The sequence below is a fragment of the Callithrix jacchus genome, chromosome 18 (assembly GCF_049354715.1).
Source record: "Callithrix jacchus isolate 240 chromosome 18, calJac240_pri, whole genome shotgun sequence".
NCBI classification, from domain to species: Eukaryota; Metazoa; Chordata; class Mammalia; order Primates; family Cebidae; genus Callithrix; species Callithrix jacchus.
In genome coordinates, this window is record NC_133519.1 from 15707719 (window position 1) to 15732736 (window position 25018).

General features: G+C 53.6%; 2 protein-coding genes and 1 long non-coding RNA gene across 5 annotated transcripts; 2 read left to right on the top strand and 1 right to left on the bottom strand.

Moving 5' to 3' along the window:
• The first annotated feature begins 670 nt into the window (after window positions 1-670).
• Window positions 671-12291, top strand: HCN3 (hyperpolarization activated cyclic nucleotide gated potassium channel 3). The gene is made up of 8 exons (XM_002760090.6): window positions 671-1070; window positions 5477-5906; window positions 6794-6955; window positions 7358-7576; window positions 7986-8132; window positions 8550-8790; window positions 9651-9815; window positions 10252-12291. Exons 1-8 carry the CDS (start codon window positions 790-792, stop codon window positions 10932-10934), a joined length of 2328 nt encoding a protein of 775 aa, XP_002760136.1. The 5' UTR covers window positions 671-789; the 3' UTR covers window positions 10935-12291.
• Window positions 11734-23797, bottom strand: PKLR (pyruvate kinase L/R). 3 transcript variants are annotated; one of them, XM_003735138.5, is made up of 12 exons: window positions 23633-23797; window positions 23223-23312; window positions 22156-22338; window positions 18240-18331; window positions 18012-18143; window positions 17690-17876; window positions 17052-17322; window positions 16788-16938; window positions 16049-16201; window positions 15796-15962; window positions 14009-14190; window positions 11734-13125 (listed from the first exon to the last, which is right to left on the bottom strand). In XM_003735138.5, exons 1-12 carry the CDS (start codon window positions 23763-23765, stop codon window positions 13019-13021), a joined length of 1848 nt encoding a protein of 615 aa, XP_003735186.4. In that variant the 5' UTR covers window positions 23766-23797; the 3' UTR covers window positions 11734-13018. The 3 variants fall into 3 exon arrangements, with proteins under 3 accessions (XP_003735186.4, XP_008982810.2, XP_078212050.1); XM_008984562.5 differs by lacking the exon at window positions 23633-23797 and having other exon boundaries at window positions 23223-23290; XM_078355924.1 differs by lacking the exons at window positions 22156-22338; window positions 23223-23312; window positions 23633-23797 and adding an exon at window positions 18439-18559.
• Window positions 17391-22121, top strand: LOC144580236 (uncharacterized). The gene is made up of 3 exons (XR_013529421.1): window positions 17391-17526; window positions 21082-21197; window positions 22023-22121. It is a non-coding gene; the product is annotated as an uncharacterized LOC144580236 (long non-coding RNA).
• Window positions 23798-25018: the final 1221 nt, after the last annotated feature.

Genomic DNA, 25018 nt, shown 5'->3' on the forward strand with positions numbered 1-25018 from the left:
CTTCGCATAGCACTGCAATTTACCTGTCTGTCCTTGGGCAGAGATGAGCAGTAGCTTTATGGCTAGGACTTTGTTTTTGTTTTGTGTTGTTTTTCATTACGACATGGAGATGCTAAGGCTAGGACTTTCGTACTCGTCTTTGTTTCCTCAGCGTCGACTCAGTGACGGGCAGAGAGGCACTTGGTGAAAGCTGACAGAACGAATTAGGAAATTAAATACTAGGGGAAGCAGTTCAGAGGAAATCAAAAGACAAGAATATTCCTAGAGGTGTTAAGAGAAGATGGAATCAAGACAGAAGTCCATGGGCGAGAATGGGGAATAATCCCAAAAGCCATGTCCACTTCTTCCATTGGCCCCCAATCCCTCGCGCTCCCAAGTTCCTCGAGCTACAAACTCGCGTCCGGTTTTCCCGCCACTGGAGGGGGCGCCTCCTCCCTGGCTTTGAGTGGATGAAAGGCCAACGCTAGGCCACGCCCTCTCCCTGGCTCTGGCTGTGCTCCCCGCCTGCTTTGCTAAGCCGCCCCCATCTCGGAGTTCCTCCAGGAACCCGGCTTCCCAGCCCCGCCCAGTCTTCGCGCAGCCCTCACCAGGGGGCGCCGCACAGCCTCCCGCCGCCCGCCGCCGCCAGTCTAGCACACACCCCCTCCGCCCCGCGCGCCCGCGGTTCCTAGCCTACGACGCCTCAGCTAGAGCCCGCGGGGCTGCGCCGACTCTTACTCTGGAGGGGCTGGGGGTACTGATGGCCACAGAGGGCTCTAGGAGGCCAAGCGTGTAAGCGAGGTGGGCACTATGGAGGCGGAGCAGGGGCCGGCGGCGGCGGGGGCCAGCGAAGGGGCGACCCCTGGGCTGGAGGCGGTGCCTCCCGCTGCTCCCCCGCCTGCGACCGCGACCTCAGGTCCGATCCCCGGGTCTGGGCCTGAGCCTAAGAGGAGGCACCTCGGGACGCTGCTCCAGCCCACGGTCAACAAGTTCTCCCTTCGAGTGTTCGGCAGCCACAAAGCAGTGGAAATCGAGCAGGAACGGGTGAAGTCTGCGGGGGCCTGGATCATCCACCCCTACAGCGATTTCCGGTACTGGGGGCTCGGCCGGGAGGGCGGGGTACATCGATCCCACCCTCGCGGGCAGCGACACCGGGGCCCGGCCCGCCCCACCCTCCACGATCACTTCATTTCCGGCCCAGGGGTCCTTTGGTGGGGCGAGAGAGTCACCCCCCCCCCCCAACCTAGCCTAGGAATTCCTGGGCGGGTATCCCCTGCCGGAGGTCCTCCGTGCTTTGGCGGGCTGGGAGTGCCAGAAGGGCAAGCAGACATCAGGGGATCTCCAGAGACCTGGATTTCCCCTTTCAGGAACCCGGGACCCCATCCGGACCACAGACACTACCGGAGTTTGGGACCCCTGCCTGCCTCCAGCCCTGCTTTCCGGAGATCTGGGAAATTCTATTCTAAGTCTCGGGGCCAGCCTGAGGGAGAAGCCGAGCTCCGCTATCTCCCATCCCCACACCCACTCCTTAGCACCTGCCTAGTTCAGCATGACAGACTACCAGGAAAAATAGGGACGCTGAAGGGGGCGAGGGTCCAGACCTCAGCTCTGGTCGCTGTCCCTAGTGCTGAAGGCGGGGGCGGCGGGGCTGGGCCAAGACTCTGAGTGACTGAGGCAGCAAAGCAGGGGTAGGACAAACACCCAGGTGACTCCCAGAGAAGGGACCGAGGGTGGGGGTGGGGCCATTTCGGTCTCCGTCAGGCTGTACCTCTACATCAAGGTCGCTAGGGGAGGACAGCAGCCCTGTCCTTGGGGGAAATGAAGGACAGCTCTTTGATGAGACAGGGATATGTGCAAATCACCTAACCTGGGAAACTAAAGAAAGAGAGATGAAGAGGTGTGAATCTGGAGTCTGGAAATACAGCTGTAGACCCAGACTTTATCTTGAATCCACATATATACGCACTCCCTCTATGTCCCTCTTCCTCCCATTGTTCCTTACACTTCTGTCTTTGCTGCCTAATTCCCACTCAGCCAGTGCTCCTTTTCTAGTCTCCTGTGGCTCTCGCTCCCTTCCCTCCGTTCACTCGTAGACGGATCCCCAGAAGTCGGGTATCCCTCTGATTGTGCTTCTTCATTCTCTCTGCCGCATCACCTGCCAGGCTTGTGACTGCCTGTGAGTCAGGCGGTGAAGATACTCTCATGGCTAGGCAAACCCTCCTTCCCTCCCCTCTCCTAGTATCTCACAGTACAGGATTTCTCCTCCGCCCAGGAGAGAAAAGAAGAGTGGTCAATGGTTTTTGTTGATTGAAAACATATAGTCTGAGGGGCTTCCCAGAGGCTCAGACTTGGGGAAGCTTCTTTCAGGGCTGAAAATTGATTTTGCAGTCTGAATCAGAAGGGGCTAGGTCCTGAGCTGATACTGGGATTAGGTGTGTCCTAGAATTAAAACCACCATAGGTAATTGAGTCCCTGAGATTATCCTGTGATATTCTCTGGATGAGATCTTCACACAGTTCCCTCTCAACCTCTTCTGTCCACAGTGTCTGCCACAGCTGTGTCACTCACTCCTGCCTGTGACACAGGGAGCCCAGAGGAGGAAAGGCATGCAGAGCTCAAGCCTTGCTGCCTCCTGATCTCCTGTGGAGCTTCTCTGTGTGTGCAGCCCTGTCTGAGGTTCTGTGGAGGGGGAAGGGCATCCCTGGAAAGCTCAGTTCAGAGGTAGGCAGGATAGACCACTCCACCTTGGGACATGGATGAGCAGACGCCAGCAAAGAAACAGGATCCATGGGTCCAACTGTGTTGAAGAAGAGGAATGGGTGGAGAAGGCTGGGGAGGGCATGAGATCCTAGACTAGAAAGGGCAGATAGCTGCAGACGACAGAAGCAGCAGCCTTTTCAGAAATCTGGGGATAAAGGGTGGGTGAGTCATAACACCAACTAGTGCCTGTACCACATGGTCACATCTATTGTCTCCATGTAAATGTTTTCAACAATGCTGTGACATTAGTACACGGTACATTACCTTTTTTTTTTTTTTTTTGAGACGATGTCTTGCTCTGTCATCAGGCTGGAGTGCAGTGGTGCAATCTTGGTTCACTGCAGCCTCTGCCTCCTGGGTGCAAGTGATTCTTCTGCCTCAGCCTCCCAAATACTGGGATTACAGGTGTGCACCACCATGCCCAGCTAATTTTTGTATTTTTAGTAGAGATGGGGTTTCACCATGTTGGCCAGGGTGGTCTCGATCTCTTGACCTCATGATCTGCCCTCCTCAGCCTCTCAAAGTGCTAGCATTACAGGCATGAGCCACTGCACCAGGCCTATCTTTTTTTTTTTTAACCTTTAAAATATTTAGCACTGGTGAGGTAAATGATATATAGTAGGGATATATATGTATATGGAAAAGTAATTTTATTTATTTATTTATTTATTTTGAAAAGGAGTCTCACTGTGTCACCCAGGCTGGAGTGCAGTGACACAATCTTGACTCACTGCAACCTCTACCTCCTAGGTTCAAGCAGTTCTTTTGCCTCAGTCTCCTGAGTAGCTGGGATTACAGGAGCATGCCACCATGCCCAGCTAATTTTTGTATTTGCAACAGAGACGGGGTTTCACCATTTTGGCCAGGCTGGCCTCGAACTCCTGACCTCGTGATCCACCCACTTTGGCCTCCCAAACTGCTGGGGTTATAGGTGTGAGCCACCATGCCCCGCCAATTTTTATTTATTTATTTGAGACAGAGTCTCACTCTGTCACCCAGGCTGGAGGGCAGTGGAGCGATCTTGGCTCAATGCAACCTCCACCTCCTAGGTTCAAGCAATTCTCCTGCCTTGGCCTCCCAAGTAGCTGGGATGACAGATGCATGCCACCACACCCAGATAATTTTTGTATTTTTAGTAGAGACAGGGTTTCACCATGTTGGCCAGGCTGGTTTCAAACTCCTGACCTCAGGTGATCTGTCAGCCTCAACATTCCAAAGTCCTTGGGGTACAAGCATGAGCCACCGTGCCCAGCCTGGAAGAATAATTTTAAAGCAAACTGTCATGTAACAACTATCTAGGTCAAGAGATACTACATTACCAGATCTGTAGAAGCCCCCCTAGTGCTCTCACATTCTTTTCTCAAATCCATTATTCTAACTTTTGTGGTATACATTTCCTCCCTCCCTCCCTCCCTTCCTTCCTTTCTCTCTCCTTTCCTTCCTTCTTTCTTTCCTTCTTTCCTTTTTTTGTTATTATTTTGTATCACTCCATCACCCAGGCTGGAGTGCAGTGGTGGCATCTTTTATTATTATTTTTGAGACACGCTCTCACTGTGTCACAGGCTAGAGTGCAGTGATGCAATCAAAGCTCACTGAGCCCTGAACTCCTAGACTCAAACAATCCTCCCACCTCAGCCTCCTGAGGATATGGGCTTACAGGCACACACCACTATGCCTGGCTAATTTTTTTTTGTTAGAGACAGAATCTCACTCTTGTCGGCCAGGCTGGAGTGCAGTGGCACGATCTTGGCTCACTGCAACCTCTGCCTCCCGGGTTCAAGCAATTCTCCTGCCTCAGCCTCCTGAGTAACTGAGATTATAGGCACCCACCACCACGCCTGGCTAATTTTTGTACTTTCAGTAGAGGCGGGGTTTTACCATGTTGGCCAGGCTGGTCTCGAACTCCTGGCCTCAGGTGATCCATCTGCCTCGGCCTCCCAAAGTGCTGGGATTACAGGCGTGAGCCACCTCGCCTGGCCTAATTTTTACTTTTTTGTAGAGATGAGATCTCACTATGTCGCCCAGGCTGGTCTTGAACTCCTGGACTCAAGTGATCCCACTTTGGCCTCCCAAAGCCCTGGGATTACAGGGATGAGCCATAGTTTTTTTTTTTTATTTTAATTTTTTGAGACAGGGTCTTGCTCTGTCAGCCAGGCTGGAGTGCACTTCAGCCTCCCGATAGCTGGAACTATAGATGCTCACCACCACACCTGGCTAATTTTTGTTGTTGTTGTTGAGATGAGGTCTCACTATGTTGCCCAGGCTGTTTTTTGCTTCTTTTGCACAACATTGCATTTGTGAAATTCATCCATAGGCCTGAATGTAGCTATAGTTGGGTAATTTCACAACTGTATTGTATTCCAGGCCATAAATAGTGTATTTATCTACTTATCTATCTACATTTTTTTTCTACAGAAGTACATGTGTGTTGTTCTCAAATTTAATACTGCAAAAAACATTCCTACGTGTATCTCTTGGAGTGCATGTTTCCCTTGGATGTGTCTATACCTAGGAATGGAATTGCTGAGTTGCAGGGAATGCAAATGTTTAACTTCACTAGATAATGCTGAACTATCTGCCCAAATGGTGGTCCCCACTTGTACTCCCAGCAGCTGTAAACGGTTTTCTGTTATTTTGCATCTTTGCCCATTCTTGGCCATGTCACGCTATCTTCTGCCAGTCTGGTGGCTGGTGAAATATCCTCATGGTCTTACACCTTATCCCATTCCCACCTCAGGTTTTACTGGGACCTGATCATGCTGCTGCTGATGGTGGGGAATCTCATCGTCCTGCCTGTGGGCATCACCTTCTTCAAGGAGGAGAACTCCCCACCTTGGATTGTCTTCAACGTATTGTCTGACACTTTCTTCCTACTGGATCTGGTGCTGAACTTCCGAACGGGCATTGTGGTGGAGGAGGGTGCTGAGATCCTGCTAGCACCGGAAGCCATCCGCACACGCTACCTGCGAACCTGGTTCCTGGTTGACCTCATCTCTTCTATCCCTGTGGATTACATCTTCCTGGTGGTGGAGCTGGAGCCACGGTTGGATGCTGAGGTCTACAAAACGGCACGGGCCCTACGCATCGTTCGCTTCACCAAGATCCTCAGCCTGCTGCGGCTGCTCCGCCTCTCCCGCCTCATCCGCTACATACACCAGTGGGAGGAGGTGGGGCGGGGAGGTGGGCAGGGGGGCTGGCAGACTCCTCTAGGAAGATGCTATGGGTGGGGCTCCTGGTGACCTTATAGGGTGGGGAAAATGGGTGGGGCTTCCATGGGTGAGCTCTCTCCCAAGTTGGTGGGGAAGAAGCAGGAACAGAATGAGGGTTCAGGGGATGGGGCCTGGGGTAAAGATGGTGGCACAGGAGGGTGGAGCACAGCTGCGGACACACACTTTAGAGTTAGCTGGATGCTGGGTGGAGGATGGGGTGTGGAAGAAGCTGGGGCTTCTGCCTCAGAGCAGCAGAGTTGAGTGGTTCAGACTGTGGGCTCTGCAGTCTCATTGTCTTGGGTCGGATCCCAGTTTTATGCTTTGCTATAGGAGACTCCGTTTTCTGTTCCAACACACTTACCTGTGATAAGACCGATAGGATTAAAGGAGTTAATACGTGCAAATCACTGAGGTGTCTGAGTTCTCAGCTAAGTCACCATTGTATATTATTACTACTGGAGGAGAGAGGGCTGCTGGCATTAATTCTTACACATATGCCCTGGGAACACTGTACTGTGAAATGCCCTCTCTCTTTTCTAGGCTACACCTGGCAGCTTGTGCAGTAGATTTGTTTGATTCTCTGCTGTGACACTTACTATGTGGCTCTGGGCACATGACTGACCTCAGCTTTCCTATCTATAAGATGAGAGAAATAAGAAATTGCTTTGTATTAACTATACAGGTGTGCCACAAAACTCCACAGAAATGAATAATAGTTGTATTTTTTATTTCGTGGGGGTTGGGGCTAGGGAGAAGTTCAGGGAGAGAATTTACCAGGCTGGGAATGGAGGAGGACAAGCAGGGAGGGGTTCATGTCCACAGCAGCTCCTCCTCGGACTCCTCAGATCTTTCACATGACCTATGACCTGGCCAGTGCTGTGGTTCGCATCTTCAACCTCATTGGGATGATGCTGCTGCTATGTCACTGGGATGGCTGTCTGCAGTTCCTGGTCCCCATGCTGCAGGACTTCCCTCCCGACTGCTGGGTCTCCATCAACCACATGGTGGTGAGAAGTCCCCACAGCTCTGCCTCTCCTGGGCCTTCTAAGGGCTCTTCTGCCTGAGTAACAGGGATGGCCACAGGGAGCAGGAGGTGGGAGATGATCACGACAGAAAATAAGAGTGAGGAGGTGGGGAGGAGGGAGGAAAGGGGAAGGACACGCAGAAGAAGTGTTCGTGTGTTGGAGGAAGCAGGCAAAGAAGGGCACCTAGCCAGAAGCTGAGGCCCCCAAGCTGTAATAGAGGACCCTTTTGCCTCAGGGCCCCTAGAACCAAACTTAAGTGCCTGCCAGGAGGAAGGTCTGCAGTAGAACGGGGCAGACAGAAAGACCAAAAGAGGAAAAGGGGCAGGTGGCGAATGAGGCTCTGAGGGGCCCATGCCCCGCTCTGCAATACACTCTGCCCCCCAGAACCACTCGTGGGGCCGCCAGTATTCCCATGCCCTGTTCAAGGCCATGAGCCATATGCTGTGCATAGGCTATGGGCAGCAGGCACCTGTAGGCATGCCGGACGTCTGGCTCACCATGCTCAGCATGATTGTGGGTGCCACGTGCTACGCCATGTTCATCGGCCACGCCACTGCACTCATCCAGTCCCTGGACTCTTCCCGGCGTCAGTACCAGGAGAAGGTCAGCAGGGACAGGGAGGGAGGGGTGGCATGGAGGGTTGTTGGAGACTGGGTACCAGACTTGAGTCCCATTCTGATGTGTACCCCTGTTACGCCTCTGTTTCCTTTCCTGCCCTGTGTCCATTTGGTCCCTGCCCCTGCGTGTACCTTTTCTTTGTTTGAACCTATGCCGGTGCTTGGCCCCTCTGCCGTTCATGTCTGGATTTTCCTATGACTGTGCTCTCTGTCTTCCCGGTATCCACCATTATCTATATTCCTCTCTGGCCCTGTGTATCCATGTCTGGTTCCATGTTTCTACCCTCTGAGTTTGAGCTGTGTCTCTGACCTTCTACACACACACACCCCCTACTGTTCCGGCTCCAAATCTCTCCCTGTGTCCTCTTACCCCTGGCAATGGGCCGGCCCTCCAGTACAAGCAGGTGGAGCAGTACATGTCCTTCCACAAGCTGCCAGCAGACACACGGCAGCGCATCCATGAGTACTATGAGCACCGCTACCAGGGCAAGATGTTCGAGGAGGAAAGCATCCTGGGCGAGCTGAGCGAGCCACTTCGGGAGGTGGGGCTGGGTTGGCCCTGGAAGGGGGGCTCTTCAGGGACCTGGAGTGCTATCTGGTAGTAGGGGCTGTCGGTCAGCAGGTGCTCCTATGGGGAATGAGGCCTGCAGAGGACCCCATGGGAGGCCAGGTATTTGGGGGCCTTTCAGGGGCTAGGGTCTTTCTGGAAGGTCCTTTGGTAGTGAAGTGTACATAAGGAGGGACCGTAGGGATCTCTTTTTGGGGGAGATAGTCCCACAAGAGCTCATGGGAAAGATCTGAAGACAGAAGCTTAGGGATGGTCCTAGGCCCACTGATGCATCCCCAACTTTTGGCAGAACATGAACCCCAGGGGTGGGGTTTCTGGAGGAAGATGAGCTCTGTGGGAGCATCGCAGGGCAGGGGGCACAGCCTGCCTGACAGTCCCCTCTCCTGTCCAGGAGATCATTAATTTCACCTGTCGGGGCCTGGTGGCCCACATGCCACTGTTTGCTCACGCCGACCCCAGCTTCGTCACTGCAGTCCTCACCAAGCTGCGCTTTGAGGTCTTCCAGCCGGGGGACCTGGTGGTGCGTGAGGGCTCCGTGGGCAGGAAGATGTACTTCATCCAGCATGGGCTGCTCAGTGTGCTGGCCCGCGGCGCCCAGGACACACGCCTCACCGATGGATCCTACTTTGGGGGTCAGCAGGCCTCAGGGAGGGGGGGTCACAAGCAGATGACAGACAGGGCAACTGCTCCCCAGGCTCAGGGTCCCTGCCTGGCTCTGCTGCAGAATCACAGAGCTCCAGCCCCTCAGTGAGAATCTCTGGGCTGGGGTCTGGAGCTCTGTAGCTTTTAAAAGCTTCTCAGGGGATTCTAATGCACAGCCAGGTTGCAAACTACTGGGCCAGAGGGCCTTTTAGAACCCTTAGACGGTGAAATCCAAGGATCCTATGAGATGAGGGAAAGGCGGGGTGAAGCAGCGCTGTCCTGGAGCATGAGCTTTACGGAGCTGCCTGGTGGTGTGATTCAGGAACCCAGCCTGGGGCAGTAAGGGCAGTTCAGCCAGCTACTGCTCAAAGTGACCTGAGGCTCCTATAGTCTCAGTCCCCAAACCACCCACCACCCCCATCACGTTGCACTTTGCTCTTCCACACTGCTTCTCTCCTTCAGGGCTGCCCTCAGTGTTCATTCAAGGGGGTGGGAGGGGTGGGTGCATGGAGTGACTTGCCCTGGTCTACCTCTCGTTTACTTCTTGGGATAGAGCAGTTGGGGAGGGGTGGGAGTTAAAGTGGAGGGGAGTCACTGGGAGTCTAGGGCCAGCAAGACCTGCCTGATCGTCAGCCTTCATTTGGAGAGAGTGGGAAGGACAGGGAGCAGCAATCCAGTAATTGTGGGCATCTGGAGAGAAACAATGCTTGGGGTGTTTAGGGACCCTGGAACAGGGAGGTAATAGGTAATTGGGAAGAGCCTTAGAAAGTTGGGTCCACTGCTGCAGGCTCAGTGAGAGGCGTTCGGGGGCAGGGACAGGGGTTCTGAGGCTTCCTCCCAACTTCTGCAGAGATCTGCCTGCTAACTAGGGGCCGGCGCACAGCCAGTGTTCGGGCCGACACCTACTGCCGCCTCTACTCACTCAGTGTGGACCATTTCAACGCTGTGCTTGAGGAGTTCCCCATGATGCGCCGGGCCTTTGAGACTGTGGCCATGGATCGGCTGCGCCGCATCGGTGAGACCTGTCCACCCCATCTGCTGTAGGGCCAGGCTGTGCCCTTATCCCACCTCCAAAGCAAGGAGCTCAGGCTTTAGGGTTCCAGGGTCATACCCCAATCCATTCAGTCCCAACAGATGCTCCCAACAGGCCTTTCAACACTGTGGCCCACTGTCCTTATCCCTCAGCATGTCCTACCCAGGAGAGATATCATCCCACTTCCCCATGTCCTGAGTCCCCCCCCTGAGTACTAGTCCCCTGACCCTCACTGTCTCTGATACATACCCACTTCCTCCAGCCCCATCTCCACCCTGCTAGCCCCATTGCCATACTACTGACTCCCATCCCCTGCCCTCAACCCCACCCCATCCTGAGACCCTCACACTCTGATATCCAGCTTCCAACTTGGATTCCTTTCCTATCCTTAACTTCCCCCTCCTGGGACAAATTTTAGGCAAGAAGAATTCCATACTGCAGCGGAAGCGCTCCGAGCCAAGTCCAGGCAGCAGCGGTGGCATCATGGAGCAGCACTTGGTGCAACATGACAGAGACATGGCTCGGGGTGTTAGGGGCCTGGCTCCCAGCACAGGAGCTCGGCTCAGTGGAAAGCCAGTACTGTGGGAGCCACTGGTGCATGTGCCCCTTCAGGCAGCCGCTGTGACCTCCAATGTGGCCATTGCCCTGACTCACCAGCGGGGCCCTCTGCCTCTCTCCCCTGACTCTCCGGCCATCCTCCTTGCTCGCTCTGCTCGGCGCTCAGCAGGCTCTCCAGCCTCCCCGCTGGTGCCAGTCCGAGCCGGCCCATGGGCGTCCACCTCCCGCCTGCCTGCCCCACCTGCCCGAACCTTGCATGCCAGCCTATCCCGGGCAGGGCGCTCCCAGGTCTCCCTGCTGGGTCCCCCTCCAGGAGGAGGTGGACGGCGGCTAGGACCTCGGGGCCGCCCACTCTCAGCCTCCCAACCCTCTCTGCCTCAGCGGGCAACAGGCGATGGCTCTCCTGGGCGTAAGGGCTCAGGAAGTGAGCGGCTGCCTCCCTCAGGGCTCCTGGCCAAGCCTCCAAGGACAGCCCAGCCCCCCAGGCCACCAGTGCCTGAGCCAGCCACCCCTGGGGGTCCCCAGCTTTCTGCCAACATGTAAAACCCTTGAGTATATCCAGCCTTAGTTCTTGGGGTTAGTGAGTAGTATGTACCCAAAGGCAGATACCTCCCCGGGAAGGCCATGGGGACCTGAAACATTGCCCTATGGAAACGTCAGCCCTGTGCTGACATTCCCCATACTGCCATGAAGATGGTCTCTGTGTCCTCAGCTCAAGAATCCGGTAGCTTGTCTGCCATCATAATCCATTCATCGTGTGTACTGAGCATCTACCATGTCCCAAGTAATATGTCAGGCGCTGTATGTCTCCACTGCCAAGTAGAAGTGACTCAGAACCTCTGACAAGGGTACTCCCTGGCTATGGTCCTGCCAGGTGCAGGCCCAGGCCCATGACCCTACCTTTACTAAGCACAAGTATTTGCCACCACCATCACTGCCAGGTAACTTAATGTCTCTGTTTCCCTGCCAATGATCCTGCAGGTTCTGCCTGGCCTGGTTATCTTCCTGTTCCTGTAGCATAGCCAGGCACTGCCAATCACCTGCGCCCCCATTGTTGCCAGCAGATGTCTTGGGTCCTAAGTGTGGGCATCCACATTTACCCGCTGCCACCTGTGGCACTCTGTGTCTCTACCCTCTGATGGGAACACACTTCTAAGCTCCCTGCAGTCTGTCCTGTGGTAGAACTGTCTTTTTGTGAACTGAGAGCTGCCCCTTCCCTGTGCCCTCTGCTCCAGTGGTGCCCCCTAAAACTTAAGGGGTAGTTGGTACCTCATTAATATGCCAGCCTAGATTCCTCCCCCCTCCCCGGTGGAGGGGCAAATGGCTGAATCCTTATGTGATATTTTTTTCTTTGCTTATTTATTTATTTCTATTTATTCACTTGCTAATTTTATTTGTTACCAATTCATTTTGTTTATCCATCCCTCCCTCCCCTCCTTTTCAGGTAAGGAGACAGGAGTAGCAGGAGGCAGGGCCTCTCCGTGCCAGCCTCTGTGGTCCCTGCCCAAACCCATCAGCAGCAATACCTGAACCTTCTCCCTATCAGGTAGGGGCAGGAGGAACCATGTGAGAGAGGGAGAAGGACTATGTTTATCTTTAGAGTTTTGTTTTGTTTTTTCCTTCTGAGTTTGCTGCTGGTACAGGAGTAAAGGGAAGGCCCAAGGAATTCCAGCCTGGGAAAGGGCAGGCCAGCCAGCACCTCTGCCTTCTCAGGGACAAGAGTAGTCCTTTACCACACTCACTCTGTCCCCTCTCCTACTCTACAGCATTAAAGACTGTGGGGCCAAGACCCTAAGTCTCCTTTCCTTCTGGGTGGGGAGTTCTGGGGTTCTTGGTGTGTGGGAGAAGTTTTATAATTGCTTCCAAACAGCTGGATTTAAATATAAAATAGAGACACTCATTTTTTGGCTCTTGGTTTGTGCGTGGGAACAAAGTGAGTGGGAAGCTAATTTTTGGGTGCAGGAGGAAGCAGCTGGGCATTTGGCCAAGCAGGGTATCAGGCGGGCATGAGAGCAGCCAAGACAGTGGTCTACAAGCCCAGCACAGAGGCTGTGAAGACAGTGACAAAATCAGCTGCCCAGCCCTCACTTCTCCCCAGCATCTATCCCACCCAATTTTCCCCAAAGTGTAGGCTTTCATGTCACTGTCAGTCACCATGAAAGGGGTAGACTGCCCTGGCATAAGATATGCCCAGATTATCATGAGGGCCACATACGAGAATGGGAGACTGGACAAGATTGTCCTGTCCTCTGTCTCCCCAACTGTGAGGGATGGGTAGGCTGGGGTTATGGAATTAACCAGCCAAACTGGGATTAAAGGCTCAAGGTATCTTGCGGCCTGCTGAGTGGATCGGATGCAGGGAATGTACAGTTGGTGCTATCGGGTGGCCAGTGCATAATTGGACACAGACTTTCAGGACCTGTGTGAAATGGAGACGGGGAAGGGGCAGCTTGGAATGGGAATAGATGGCAGATATGGTCTCAGATAGGCCCAAGGTAGGGAGAGCCAGGAATAGAGAAGAGAGGACTTAGAGGTGGGACTTTGGAGGGGTGTGGGCTGGAGGACGTAGACTGGGGAGGAAGGGATGGGGTACAGCGGTAGGCTGGGGCAGAGGAGGGAGGGGCATCTCAGGATATGCTCAGCACCCGCATGATGTTGGTGTAGCCGGAGCCAGGTCGCCAGCCTGTCACCACAATCACCAGGTCCCCAACACGGAGGAAGCCACGGAGTTTTCCTGGGGGAGGGAAAGAAAATGAGTCATTGGACAGGCACAGCAGCTCACACCTGTAATCTGACAGTTTGGGAGGGCGAGACAGACAGATCATGTGAGGTGAGGAGTTCAAGACCAGCCTGATCAACATGGCAAAACCTTGTCTCTACTAAAAATACAAAAATTAGCTGGGCATGGTGGTGCATGCCTGTAGTCCCCGCTATCCAGGAGGCTGAGGCAGGAGAATCACCTGGACCCAGAAGGTAGAGGTTGCAGTGAGTTGAGATCATACCACTGCACTCCAGCCTGGCAACACAGTGAGACTTGGTCTCAAACAAAAAAAAAAAGATGCAGGGCCAGGTGCAGTGACTCATGCCTGTAATCCCAGCACTTTGGGAGGCCAGAGTTGGGTGGATCACTTGAGTCAAGAGTTCGAGACCAGCCTGACCAACATGGTGAAACCCCATGTCTATTAAAAATACAAAAATTAGGCATGGTGGCAGACGCCTGTAATCCCAGCTTCTCAGGAGGCTGAGGCAGGAGAACCGCTTAAACCCAGGAGGCGGAGGTTGCAGTGAGCCGAGATCGCACCATTGCACTCCAGCCTCGGTGACAGAACGAGACTCCATCTCAAAAAAAAAAAAAAAAAGAAAAGAAAGGTGCAGGAGTGTCCACGGACTAGGACAGAGTGTGTTGCTAAGCGGCATGGCCATCTGCCTGTGTGGCTATGCTGATGGAAGAGGTGTGTGTGATAGTCCAGGCTGATACCTCTTAGTCTTAGTGAATCTCACAGGGAAAACCTGGGACCACAGGAGAGAGGCAAGGCCCTTTGAGTGGGTGTGGGAAGCTGGGTTGGAGGACTCCTGATACAAATGGTAGGAGTGGGTGGAAGGTCTAGGTAGCTCACCACTTTCAATGCCAAATTGCACCCGGCGATCTACGTCATCTGCCCAGATGGCTTCTGGGGGTTCACGGTAAAGCAAGGGGAAGACTCCTCGGCATAAGTGGACCTGGCGGGCAGCCTGGGCAGAGCGGGTGACAGCAATGACTGCTGCCCGAGGTCGGTATTGAGACAGAAGCTGGGCTGAGCTAGAGCAGGCAGAGAAGGTCAGTCCAGATCAGGGGAAGAGTGGTGAACCAAGAAACGAGAGTCTGGGTTCTGGTGCCAGTTGTCACTAACACGCCGTGTGACCCTGGGTAAGTCATCATACTTCCCTGGGCCTTGGTGTTCTCACCTACAAAATGAGTATGAGGGCTGGGTGCAGTGGCTCATGCCTGTAATCCCAGCACTTTGGGAGGCCGAGGCAGGTGGATCACGAGGTCAAGAGATCGAGACCATCCTGGTCAACATGGTGTAACCCTGTCTCTACTAAAAATGCAAAAAATTAGCTGGGCATGGTGGCCCGTGCCTGTAATCCCAGCTACTCGGGAGGCTGAGGCAGGAGAATTGCCTGAACCCAGGGGGCGGAGGTTGCGGTGAGCCGAGATTGCGCCATTGCACTCCAGCCTGGATAACAAGAGCGAAACTCTGTCTCAAAAAAAAAAAAAAAAAAAAATGAGTATGAGAATGTTTGCCTCCCAGAGCAGGTGTAGTGGCTCACGCCTGTAATCCGAGCACTTTGGGAGGCCGAGGCAGGTCAATCACGAGGTCAGGAGTTCAATACCAGCCTGGCCAAGATGGTGAAACCCCGTCTCCACTAAAGGTACAAAAAATAGCTGGGTGTGATGGCTTGTGCGTGTAATCCCAGCTACTTGGGAAGCCGAGGCAGAGAATTGCTTGAACCTGGGAGGCAGAGGTTGCAGTGAGCCACTGCACTCCACCCTGGGCAACAGAGTGAGATTTCATCTAAAAAAAAAAAAAATCCCTGCCCTCCCTACCACACATAACGATATGAGATAATAAGGAGACATCTCTTTAAAAAATACTAAAGCCCGCCGGGCACGGTGGCTCACACCTGTAATCCCAGCACTTTGGAGGTCAAAGTGGGTGGATTACCTGAGGCCAGACGAGCCTGGCCAGCATGGTGAAGCCCTGTCTCTACTAAAAAATACAAAAATTATCTGGGCGTGGTGGTGCTCGTCTATAGTCCCAGCTACTCAGGAGGCTGAGGCAGGAGAAGCGCTTGAACCCAGGAGGTGGAGGTTGTGGTGAGCCGAGATTGCACCATTGCAATCCAGCCTGGGCAACGGAGTGAGACTCCATCTCAAAAAAACAAAAAAGAAGAAATATAAACCCTTTTGAAAATGTGTATTATGTGCTTAATTTACATGTAGTACTTAATTACTTCATATCTCCTGTTAATCATTGCATTCTCATGAACAAATCACCTCATCCTGTTCATGAGGAAAGAGAGCAGCCTACCTTTCAGACAAAAGACTTGAACTCAGACCTACCGGGCCCTTCTGCAATACCTCAGCATTGTAAGGATCTGTGGGCCGAATGGACTTGCCTCTGAGCCCCAGGAGCCCAAATGGTCTCGAAACCAGTGTGTCCAGTGATGCCACTGTCCCCTTACAGCCCCTGAAAACTCACTGGCATTCTGTCTCTCCTGGCCTCCAGCTGTCATTGCTGCCCCTCCTCTGGACTCACATGGACCCTCCACCCCTGGTGACCAGACTAAACCCAGGCCTGGGGCCCATCCCAGCCTACCCCTGACCCCTACTCCATCTGGGCATTCCCAGTGTCCCCCTCACCGGCCAGTTGTGGTCAACACGATGATGGCAGCAGCGCAGCACTTGAAGGCAGCCTCCACGGCGCCAATGGCTGTGACCTCAGTGGGATCACGGCTCAGTGGCGCTGCCCGACGTAGCTCCTCAAACAGCTGCCGGTGGTACACTGCAGCCTCTGCCTCCCGGGCAATCTGCAGGTGCCAGAATGTCAGGCTGCATTGGGGTGCAGAAGGGATTTGGTTCCCTGGCCCATTTGCTTTTCACGCCGAGCTCCTACCGCATGCTGCATTTTCACGGCTTCCACAGGGAAGTTGCCCTTGGCGGTCTCCCCTGACAGCATAATACAGTCAGCCCCATCCAGTACAGCGTTGGCCACATCGCTTGTTTCTGCCCTCGTTGGTCGGGGCTTGTCGATCATGCTCTCCAGCATCTTGGGGACACAATGGACATCAAAGTTGTAGGAGTCGCACCATGACTGGGGACCCTGCCCAAGCTACTTCTCTGACACCCACACTCTCAGAGTGTCCCAAAAACCAGGGTCACAGTCACAACCCCTGAAAATAGGGGTCAAAGTGTCTCTAACCTTGTAGTTTGAAGATCAAACACTTGTCAGCAAAATGTACTATAAACCTGGAGTGTGGACCTGGAGTGGTGGCTCACACCTGTAACCCCAGCAGTTTGAGAGGCTAAGGCAAGTGGATCACCTGAGGTCAGGAGTTTGAGATCATCCTGGCTAACATGGTGAAACCCTGTCTCTACTAAAAATACATAAAGTAGCTGGGCCTGGTGGCAGTGGCCTATAATTCCAGCTACTCAGGAGGCTGAGGCAGAATCGCTTGAACCTGGGAGGCGGACGTTTCAGTGAGCCAAGATCGCACCACTGCACTCCAGACTGGTGACAGAATGAGACTCCATCTCAAAATAAATAAATAATGAACCTACAGTGTGGGCATTTACCCTCACCCACAGGTGTCCCTAAAACCCACAGTGTCCAACCTCAAGGGCTCACTCCAGACCTGCGTGGCACAGACAACAGGCTTGCCCGCCAGGTTGCAGCGCCCAATCATCATCTTCTGAGCGAGGAAAACCTTCTCTGCTGGGATCTCGATGCCCAGGTCCCCCCGTGCCACCATGATGCCGTCGCTCACCTCCAGGATTTCATCAAACCTGGGCGGTTGGGGGAATCGGTCAGAGCAGAAAGCTAGGAGATGCCAGGGAGAGGCAGGCGCAAGAAAGGTGACGGGGAATAGCTACGGGGAGGAAGGGGAAGAGAACCTCACCGCTTCACGCCTTCGTGGTTCTCAATTTTGCTGACGATCTTGATGCCCTGTCCTTCCGGCCCCAGAGCAGCTCTGACGGCAGCCACGTCGCTGGCTTTCCGCACAAAGGAGGCAAAGACAATGTCCACGCCATGCTCCACCCCGAAGCGCAGGTCTCGGAAGTCCTGCTCCGACAGCCCGGGCAAGTCCACCTGGGCCCCGGGCAAGTTCACGCCCTTCCGGCTGCCCAGGACGCCGCCGTTCTCCACTTGGGTCACCAGCCCCTCTGGGCCTGCGGACACGGAGAGAGCCAGCTGCGGTCAGGGGTGAAGCCGGGGCACAGTCAGAGCAGAGGGAAGGCTGACTTGGACCCCCAAGAGGTCAGGAACCGTGTCCTCCTCGTCTGTCCGCCCTTGTTCTGGGCCCCGCCCAGAACAGGCACAAATGGGCGTCGGTGGAAGAAACGACGCCCCGCGTAGTCCAGCCCCAACCCAGGGTGAGCGCCGGAATCTGCACACTGGGGACCCCTGGGACGGGCTGGCAAAGGCGCGTGGAAGACCAGGGGAAGGTGTGGTCGGTCTGACGGCCGATGGGGGAGCCAAAGAGAAGGGAATGGACCCTGCGCACGGATGTGGTCAGGGCGGGAAGCGCGTCCGCACCGATTTTCTGGACCACTAGGGAGATGAGCCCGTCGTCAAGATAGATGCGGCCCCCCACGGGCACGACCCGGACAATATTGGGGTAGTCCACCCACACCGTGTTCGCGTTCCCCCGGGTCCGGAACGCGGGGTCCACCGTCACCAGCACCTGGGAGCCCTTCACCAGCTCCACCTCCGACTCCGGATCCTAGGGGCGGGCCAGAGGAGACGTGAGTTCGGTGGCCCGGTAGTCCGGGACCCGCCCCTGCCCACGCCCAGGCTTGGGGCCCAGCCCAACGGGCGCCGCCTTTCCCGCAGGGCAAGTCTCATCCCCACCGCTCACCCCCTGCGGGATCCCAGTGCGAATCTCTGGTCCCTTGGTATCCAGGGCGATGGCCACGGGCCGGTAGGTGAGCGGGGAAGCTGCAAAGCTCTCCACGGCCTCCCGGATGTTGGCGATGGACTCGGCGTGGTACTGGGGGAGGGATCGGAGCGAGGGTTTCAGGGAAAGGTGGCCAGGAACTCGAGGCATCCTCCCGCCCCACCCACCGCCCGGCGGCCCGTCCCGCACCTCGTGGGAGCCGTGGGAGAAGTTGAGGCGCGCAATGTTCATCCCGGCCTTGATCATCTCCTTGAGGCGCTCCACGGAGCGAGATGCCGGCCCTAGGACCAGAGATTCCACTCAGACAACATTCCCCAAAACAGGAGAGGCAACCAAACCCAACCCATCACTACCCTCAGAACGCCCCACGCCACAGGAGTCCTGTTACCTGCCTGATGCAACCCCTGATCACAGGTCACAAACTCCGTTTCCCTCTCCAGCCGACATCCGTCCCCTTGGGGAGGCAGCTCTGTGGGAGTTGGAAGGGAGTGCCCTTGGCCAGGCCTGAGGTCACGGTGTCAGCAAGTGATGTATGTAAGTGCTGTCTACCCGGTCACCCCAGGGTCTGGGGTGTATAGCAGGGGGTGGGAGCCAGGTGAGGGTGTTTGGGTGCAGAGTTTTAGAGCTAGGAGGCCTCCTGGACTGAGGAGAGCTGAGATCTATCTCAAGGACATAGATTCAGCCATTCTGCGGTCCTCTGTGACACCCGTGTTTTCCTTTTTTTTTAATGAGACAGAGTTTCACTCTTGTCGCCCAGGCTGAAGTGCAGTGGCATGATCTCAGCTCACTGCAACCTCTGCCTCCCAGGTTCAAGCAAGTCTCCCGCCTCAGCCTCCCGTGTAGCTGGGATCACAGGCGCCCACTACCACGCCCAGCTAATTTTGTACATTTTTAATAGAAATGGGGTTTCGCCATGTTGGGCAGGCTGGTCTCAAACTCCTGACCTCAGATGATCCACCTGCATCGGCCTCCCAAAGTGCTGGGATTACAGGTGTGAGCCACTGCGCCCGGCCATGTTTTTCTTTTTTACTGGATCATTCCCATCAGTGTGTAAACCTGCTGTTATTTCTTTCACCATTTAAAAAAAATATTCAGGGCCGGGCGTGGTGGCTCATGTCAATAATCCCAGCACTTTGGGAGGCCGAGGCGGGTGGATCACGAGGTCAAGAGATCGAGACCATCCTGGTCAATGAGATGAAATCCCGTCTCTACTAAAAATACAAAAATTAGCTGGGCATGGTGGTGCGCGCCTGTAGTCCCAGCTACTCGGGAGGCTGAGGCAGGAGAATTGCTTGAACCCAGAAGGCAGAGGTTGCGGTGAGCCGAGATCGCGCCATTGCACTCCAGTCTGGGTAACAATAGCTAAACTCCGCTCAAAAAAAAAAAAAATATTCAGACCAGGCTCGGTGGCTCACGCCTGTAATCCCAGCACTTTGGGAGGCCGAGGAGGACAGATCATGAGGTCAGGAGTTTGAGACCAGCCTGACCAACATGGTAAAACCCATCTCTACTAAAAATACAAAAATTAGCCAGGCTTGGTGGCACATAACTGTAATCCCAGCTACTCGGGAGGCTAGGGCAGAAGAATCATTTGAACCCAGGAAGCAGAGGTTGCAGTGAGCCGAGATTGCACCACTGCACTACATGCAGCCTGGGGGACAGAGTGAAACTCCATCTAAAAAAAAATTCTTAATCACCTGGTTTCTCTTCAGTCCAAGTTTTTGCTCTCGCTTGCAGCAAAACTCATTGCAAGAGTTATCTGTACTTTCTGCCTCCAGTTCCCTTCCCCCATTCTCCTTTGAACCCACCCCACTCAGGCGTTGGCCTCCATCTCTCCACTGCATCTGTTCTTGTCAAGGTCACCGAGGAGCTCTGTGTCGTTGCTCAGTGTAATGCTCAATGTTCGTTCCTCCTCTACTGGCCTGTCAGCAGCCTGGGCACACATCCCTCCCTGACACCGGTCTTCACTTGGCCTCTAGGACCGTGCCTCCCTTGGTTGACTCCTGCCTCTCTAGCTGCTCCTTCCCAGTCTCCTTTCCTTGTTCCTCTCCTTCATATTAGAAGCCCTGTTCTCTTCTCTGTCATTTTACCTACACTCCTTTGGTGATCTCTAGTCTCATTGCTTGAGATACCATCTATATGCAGACAACTCCCAAATGTCTTTCCAATGGAGACCTTTCTCCCAAAACCAGAGCTGTGCACCTGACTGTCCCCTCTCTATCACACTTGGATAGCTAATCTGCATCTCAGACTCCACGTGTCCCAGGCGAACTTCTGCTCTCCCCGAAAACGCTTCCACCACAGTCTTTCCTGCTTAGTGGATAATGCATTGTTCCAGTTCCTCCTGCCAAAAACCTCAGTCACCTGTCACCTCTGACTCCTTTCTTCTTGCCCTCACTCCCTACCCCACACACAATCAATCAGCAAATCCTGTCGGCTCTACTGGCAAAATACATTCAGAATCTGACCACTTCTCACCACCTCACTGCCGCCAACTGTTCTGAACCAGAAATACTGCAGGGCGCCCTTCCCCCACCCCCATCTATTTTCAGTACAGCAGCAGGGGAGGGGAGGTTCTATTAAAACGTAAGTAAGAGCTTGTCATTCCCCTGCTCAAAACCCTGCAGTAGTTTCTCATTTTACTGGAAGGAAACTACTCAAATTCTAAAAATGGCCTACACAGCCCGCCTGATCTTCCTCTCCCCCAGTCTCTTCATGCCTGCCGCTCTTCCCTCTTGATGGTTTTTAGCTCTGCTAACCTCTTTGACTTAGGCATTGGCACTGGCTGTTCCTTCTTCCTGGAATTCTCTTCCCCTAGATCTCTGCATGGCGAATTCTCTCACCTCCTTCAAGTCTTCTCTTAGGCCTCATTTTCTTAATAATGACTACCCTGACCTCCCTATTTAGGACTGCAACCTGCCCTCACCCTTGTACCCCTGGTGCCCTTATCATACTTGATTTCTTTCCCCATAGCACTTATAACTCCCCCCACCCCTTTTTTTTGAGACGAAGTTTTGTTCTTCTTGCCCAGGCTGGAGTGCAACGGCGTGATCTTGGCCCACTGCAACTTCCGCCTTCCTGGTTCAAGATTCTCCTACCTCAGCCTCCCGAGTAGCTGGGATTACAGGCGCGTGCCACCACGCCTGGGTAATTTTTTGTATTTTTAGTAGAAACGGGTTTTACCATGTTAGCCAGGTTGGTCTCAAACTCCTGACCTCGTGATCTGCCTGTCTCAGCCTCCCAAAGTGCTGAGATTACAGGCGTGAGCCACTGCACCCAACCAACTTTCACTCTTCTTTCTTTTTTCTTTCTTTCCTTCCCTCCCTCCCTCCTTCTCCTTCCTTCTTTCCTTGCTTCCTTCCTTCCTTTCTTTTTTTTTTGGAGGCAGGGTCTTTTTTTTGGAGGCAGATCTTGCTGCTAGGCTGGAGCACAGCTGCTTGATCACAGCTCACTGCAGAGTTGACCTACTGGGCTTACGTGATCCTCCCCCCTTGGCCCTCTAAGTAGCTGGGACTATAGGTATGCACCACCATACCCAACTAATTTTTTTTTTTTTTAAAGATGGGTTTTCACCATGATGGCCAGGCTGGTCTTGAACTTCTGACCTCAGGTGATCCACCCACCTCGGCCTCCCAAAGTGCTAGGATTACAGGTGTGAGCCACTGTGCCCGGCCACACCCAACTAATTTTTTTATTTTTTGTAGCGACAGGTTTTGCCATGTTGCCCAGGTTGGTTTCAAACTCCTGGGCTCAAGCGATCTGCCAGCCTTGGCCTCCCAAAGTGCTGGGATTATAGGCATGAGCCACTGCACTCAGCCCACTGTCTAACAGAAAAATTTACTTATTTTTAATAATTTATTGTGCTTACTATTTATTATCACACCCAGCTAGACTGTCAGCTCCCTAAGGGTAGGGATTTTTGTCTGTTTTTTTCACTGATCTACTCTCTGGTCCCAAAATCTTGTCTACTAGATGCCCAAGAAATTTTTGTTGAATGAATGGCTGAGTCAAACGTGGAGAAGTCTCAAAGGAGACAAAAGATGAAGAAGCGCCTTGAGAAACAGCGAAGAGGCATGTGAGGCTGCAGGGGGATGGGAGCATTTACCGATGGTGGCAATGATGCTGGTACTTCGTGTGGCCATGGGTTCGGAGTCAATGTCCAGCAGGCAGAGGTGTTCCAGGAAGGTGTCTGCCATAGCAGCTGGCAGCTGCTGCTGCTGGAAGAAGGCAGTGCCCAGCTCCTGGGTCAGTTGAGCCACACTGGCCCGCCGCAGATACCCCGCTGGTCCTGTGGTAGAAGAGAGCTCAGGGGCTGCTTGGCACCTGCCTTTCCTCCCCATGCCTTCATCCCAGCATGCCCTCTATTCCTTCCCTTCTTTTTTTTTTCAGACGGAGTCTTGCTCTGTCACCCAGGCTGTAGTGCAATGGTGTGATCTTGGCTCACAGCAACCTCTGCCTCCAGAGTTCGAATGATTCTCCTGCCTCGGCTTCCTGAGTAGCTGGGATTATAGGCATGTATGATTTTTGTATTTTTAATAGAGATGGGGTTTCACCATATTGGGAAGGCTGGTCTCAAACTCCTGACCTCATGATCTGCCTGCCTTGGCCTCCCAAAGTGCTGGGATTACAGGCGTGAGCCACCTCGCCCTGCCTCGTTCCCTTCTCATGAGCTGGACGTCATCATATATTATCTTATTATGTCACAAGGATCCTATAAAGCAGGTACAGTTAAATGTTCTGTAATTATCCCAATTTCACAGATAAAGAAACAGAGGCTGAGAAAGAGATCAATTGTCCAAGATCATCCAGCTTCTAAGTATGGATCATATAGGATTCAAATCTAAGTCTGACTAACTCTAGTTCAAGTTCTCGACCACTCAGTTATACAGACCCTGCACAACCGAGGACCCTCCAGCCTGCGGCTACTGATGTCCCTTAACCCCAGCACCCCTTGGTGTCTAGTATCCAGCAGCCTCTCCTTATGCAGGCCCAGAATCACCCAGTTCCCGTTCCCAAGGTCTCTGTTTTCTCCCTTCCAACCCCTGGCTACTGGCTGGCTTCCTCACCCCACCTTCTGAGTCTCCCCAGGCCCCTCAAAACTGCTACAGACCCAGAGGTCCCTGTAGCTTGACCCAGCCTAGGTCAGAGGAGCGCCCCCCATTCCAGCCGCACCTTCCATGCCACTGCACAGCTCTCTGGGGCTTCCCCTCTGTGGGTCTGCTCCACACGGTTGGGTTGTCAGAGGCATGAGGCCCAGCTGGGCTGGGGATCAGTTCGGCAGACTGGTTAAAGTGTCACCAGTGACTCGCCTTCCACTGGAAGCCCTGTATGCCAGGGGCCAGAGTCCAGGAACCACGGGAGTGCCCCGTGGTTTACATGCTGTGGCCCTGGCCTGTCTATACAGCCTGGAAAGAGCCAGGCCAGGGTCCATAATTTAACACGGGGAGGCTCCGATGACCATATGTTCCTCTCCAAAACCCACCTAGCCAGTGATAGATAGGGATGTACACCCTCCACCCTGACGCCTACTTTCCACCCTCATTTTCCTCCTATGCTCAATGGCTTCTGCTTCCCCTTCTTACCTCCTGGAGCCCCAATCAGAATGGACTTTGCTAAGTCTCTCTGGGACTTAGAGACCCAGGACCAAAGCTGCAGGGATGATATGTTCTCCTGGATCGACATGCTTTCAGTGGGGGCCTGGGGCCGCAGGACCATGGAACGAGAGAGAGAGAGAGGATGACAAAAGTGCTGGTCTTATCTAAGGGAGTCAGAGAAGAGAGAAGGGGCACACCCAGCAGGCCACCGTGTCTCAGAGTCCCTCCCCAACAACTGCCTACTCTCTGCCCTCATCTTCTGTCATTTCCTCTCATCCATTCTTCCTGATAAATTTTCGCCAAGCATGGTGGCTCACGCCTGTAATCCCAGCACTTTGGGAGGCTGAGGCGGGTGGATCACAAGGTCAGGAGTTCGAGACCAGCCTGGCCAATATGGTGAAACCCCATCTCTACTAAAAATACAAAAATTAGCCGGGCGTAGTGGCAGGTGCCTGTAGTCCCAGCTGCTCGGGAGGCTGAGGCAGTAGAATATCTTCAACCTGGGAGACAGAGGTTTCAGTGAGCTGAGATCACACCATTGCACACTCCAGCCTGGGCAACAGAGTGAGATTCCGTCTCAAAAAAAAAAAAAAAATTCAATCAATTTATACTATCTGGTCATCCATCTGAATAGATATTTTTTTTTTGGCCAGCCATATGGTCCCATTTTTTTTGTACTTTACTGAAGTTAGTGAATCTAGGAAGCCGGGGCTTTAAGAGTTGGGGCTGGAGCCTGAAGAAAGGCAAAAGGGAGCCCTGTGAGAGTCCGGTGGGTGTAGGGTCACCCAGTTTTGCCCACTTTTTTCTCTGTGTCAACCAAGAAATGCAGAGTGCCTTGACCGCCCAGCTGCATGTTTCTGCCTACAGATTTGAACCCAAGATGGTTTATTGAACATTCCTAGGCACTGATAAACTTGATTAGGTTGTTGCTGGAAACACTGAAAGATCGACTATTTTGCTAAACTTACAGAATCCTACCCCCAGATAAATTTCTTTTTCTTCTTTTTTATTTTAGGCGGGGGGGACAGATCTCGCTCTGTCACCAGGCTGGAGTGCAGTGGTGCAGTCTCGGCTCACTGCAACCTCTGCCTCCCAGGTCCAAGCGATTCTCCTGCCTCAGCCTCCCGAGTGGCTGGAACTATAGGCACGCCCTGCTAATTTTCGTATTTTTAGTAAAGACAGAGTTTCACCATGTTGGCCAGGCTGGTCTCCAACTCCTGGCCTCAAGTGATCTGCTGGCCTCAGTCTTTCAAAGTGCTGGGATTACACGTGTGAGCCACACGCCCAGCCTTTCTTTCTTGTTTTCTTGAAACAGGATCTCACTCTGTCACCCATACTAGAGTGCACATGGCTCAACGTAACCTTGACATCCTG

Bases quoted from the DNA above. Each gene is read 5' to 3' on its own strand.
- HCN3 (XM_002760090.6), top strand. From the start codon at position 790: ATGGAGGCGGAGCAGGGGCCGGCGGCGGCGGGGGCCAGCGAAGGGGCG. The intron at 5,907-6,793 runs GTGGGGCGGGGA...CGGACTCCTCAG, and splicing joins ACATACACCAGTGGGAGGAG to ATCTTTCACATGACCTATGA. The intron at 7,577-7,985 runs GTCAGCAGGGAC...CCGGCCCTCCAG, and splicing joins GGCGTCAGTACCAGGAGAAG to TACAAGCAGGTGGAGCAGTA.
- PKLR (XM_003735138.5), bottom strand. From the start codon at position 23,765: ATGGTCCTGCGGCCCCAGGCCCCCACTGAAAGCATGTCGATCCAGGAG. The intron at 18,144-18,239 runs GTGCGGGACGGG...TCCCTCCCCCAG, and splicing joins TCTCCCACGGCTCCCACGAG to TACCACGCCGAGTCCATCGC. The intron at 14,191-15,795 runs GTGAGGGGGACA...TGCCTGCTCTAG, and splicing joins GTGTTGACCACAACTGGCCG to CTCAGCCCAGCTTCTGTCTC.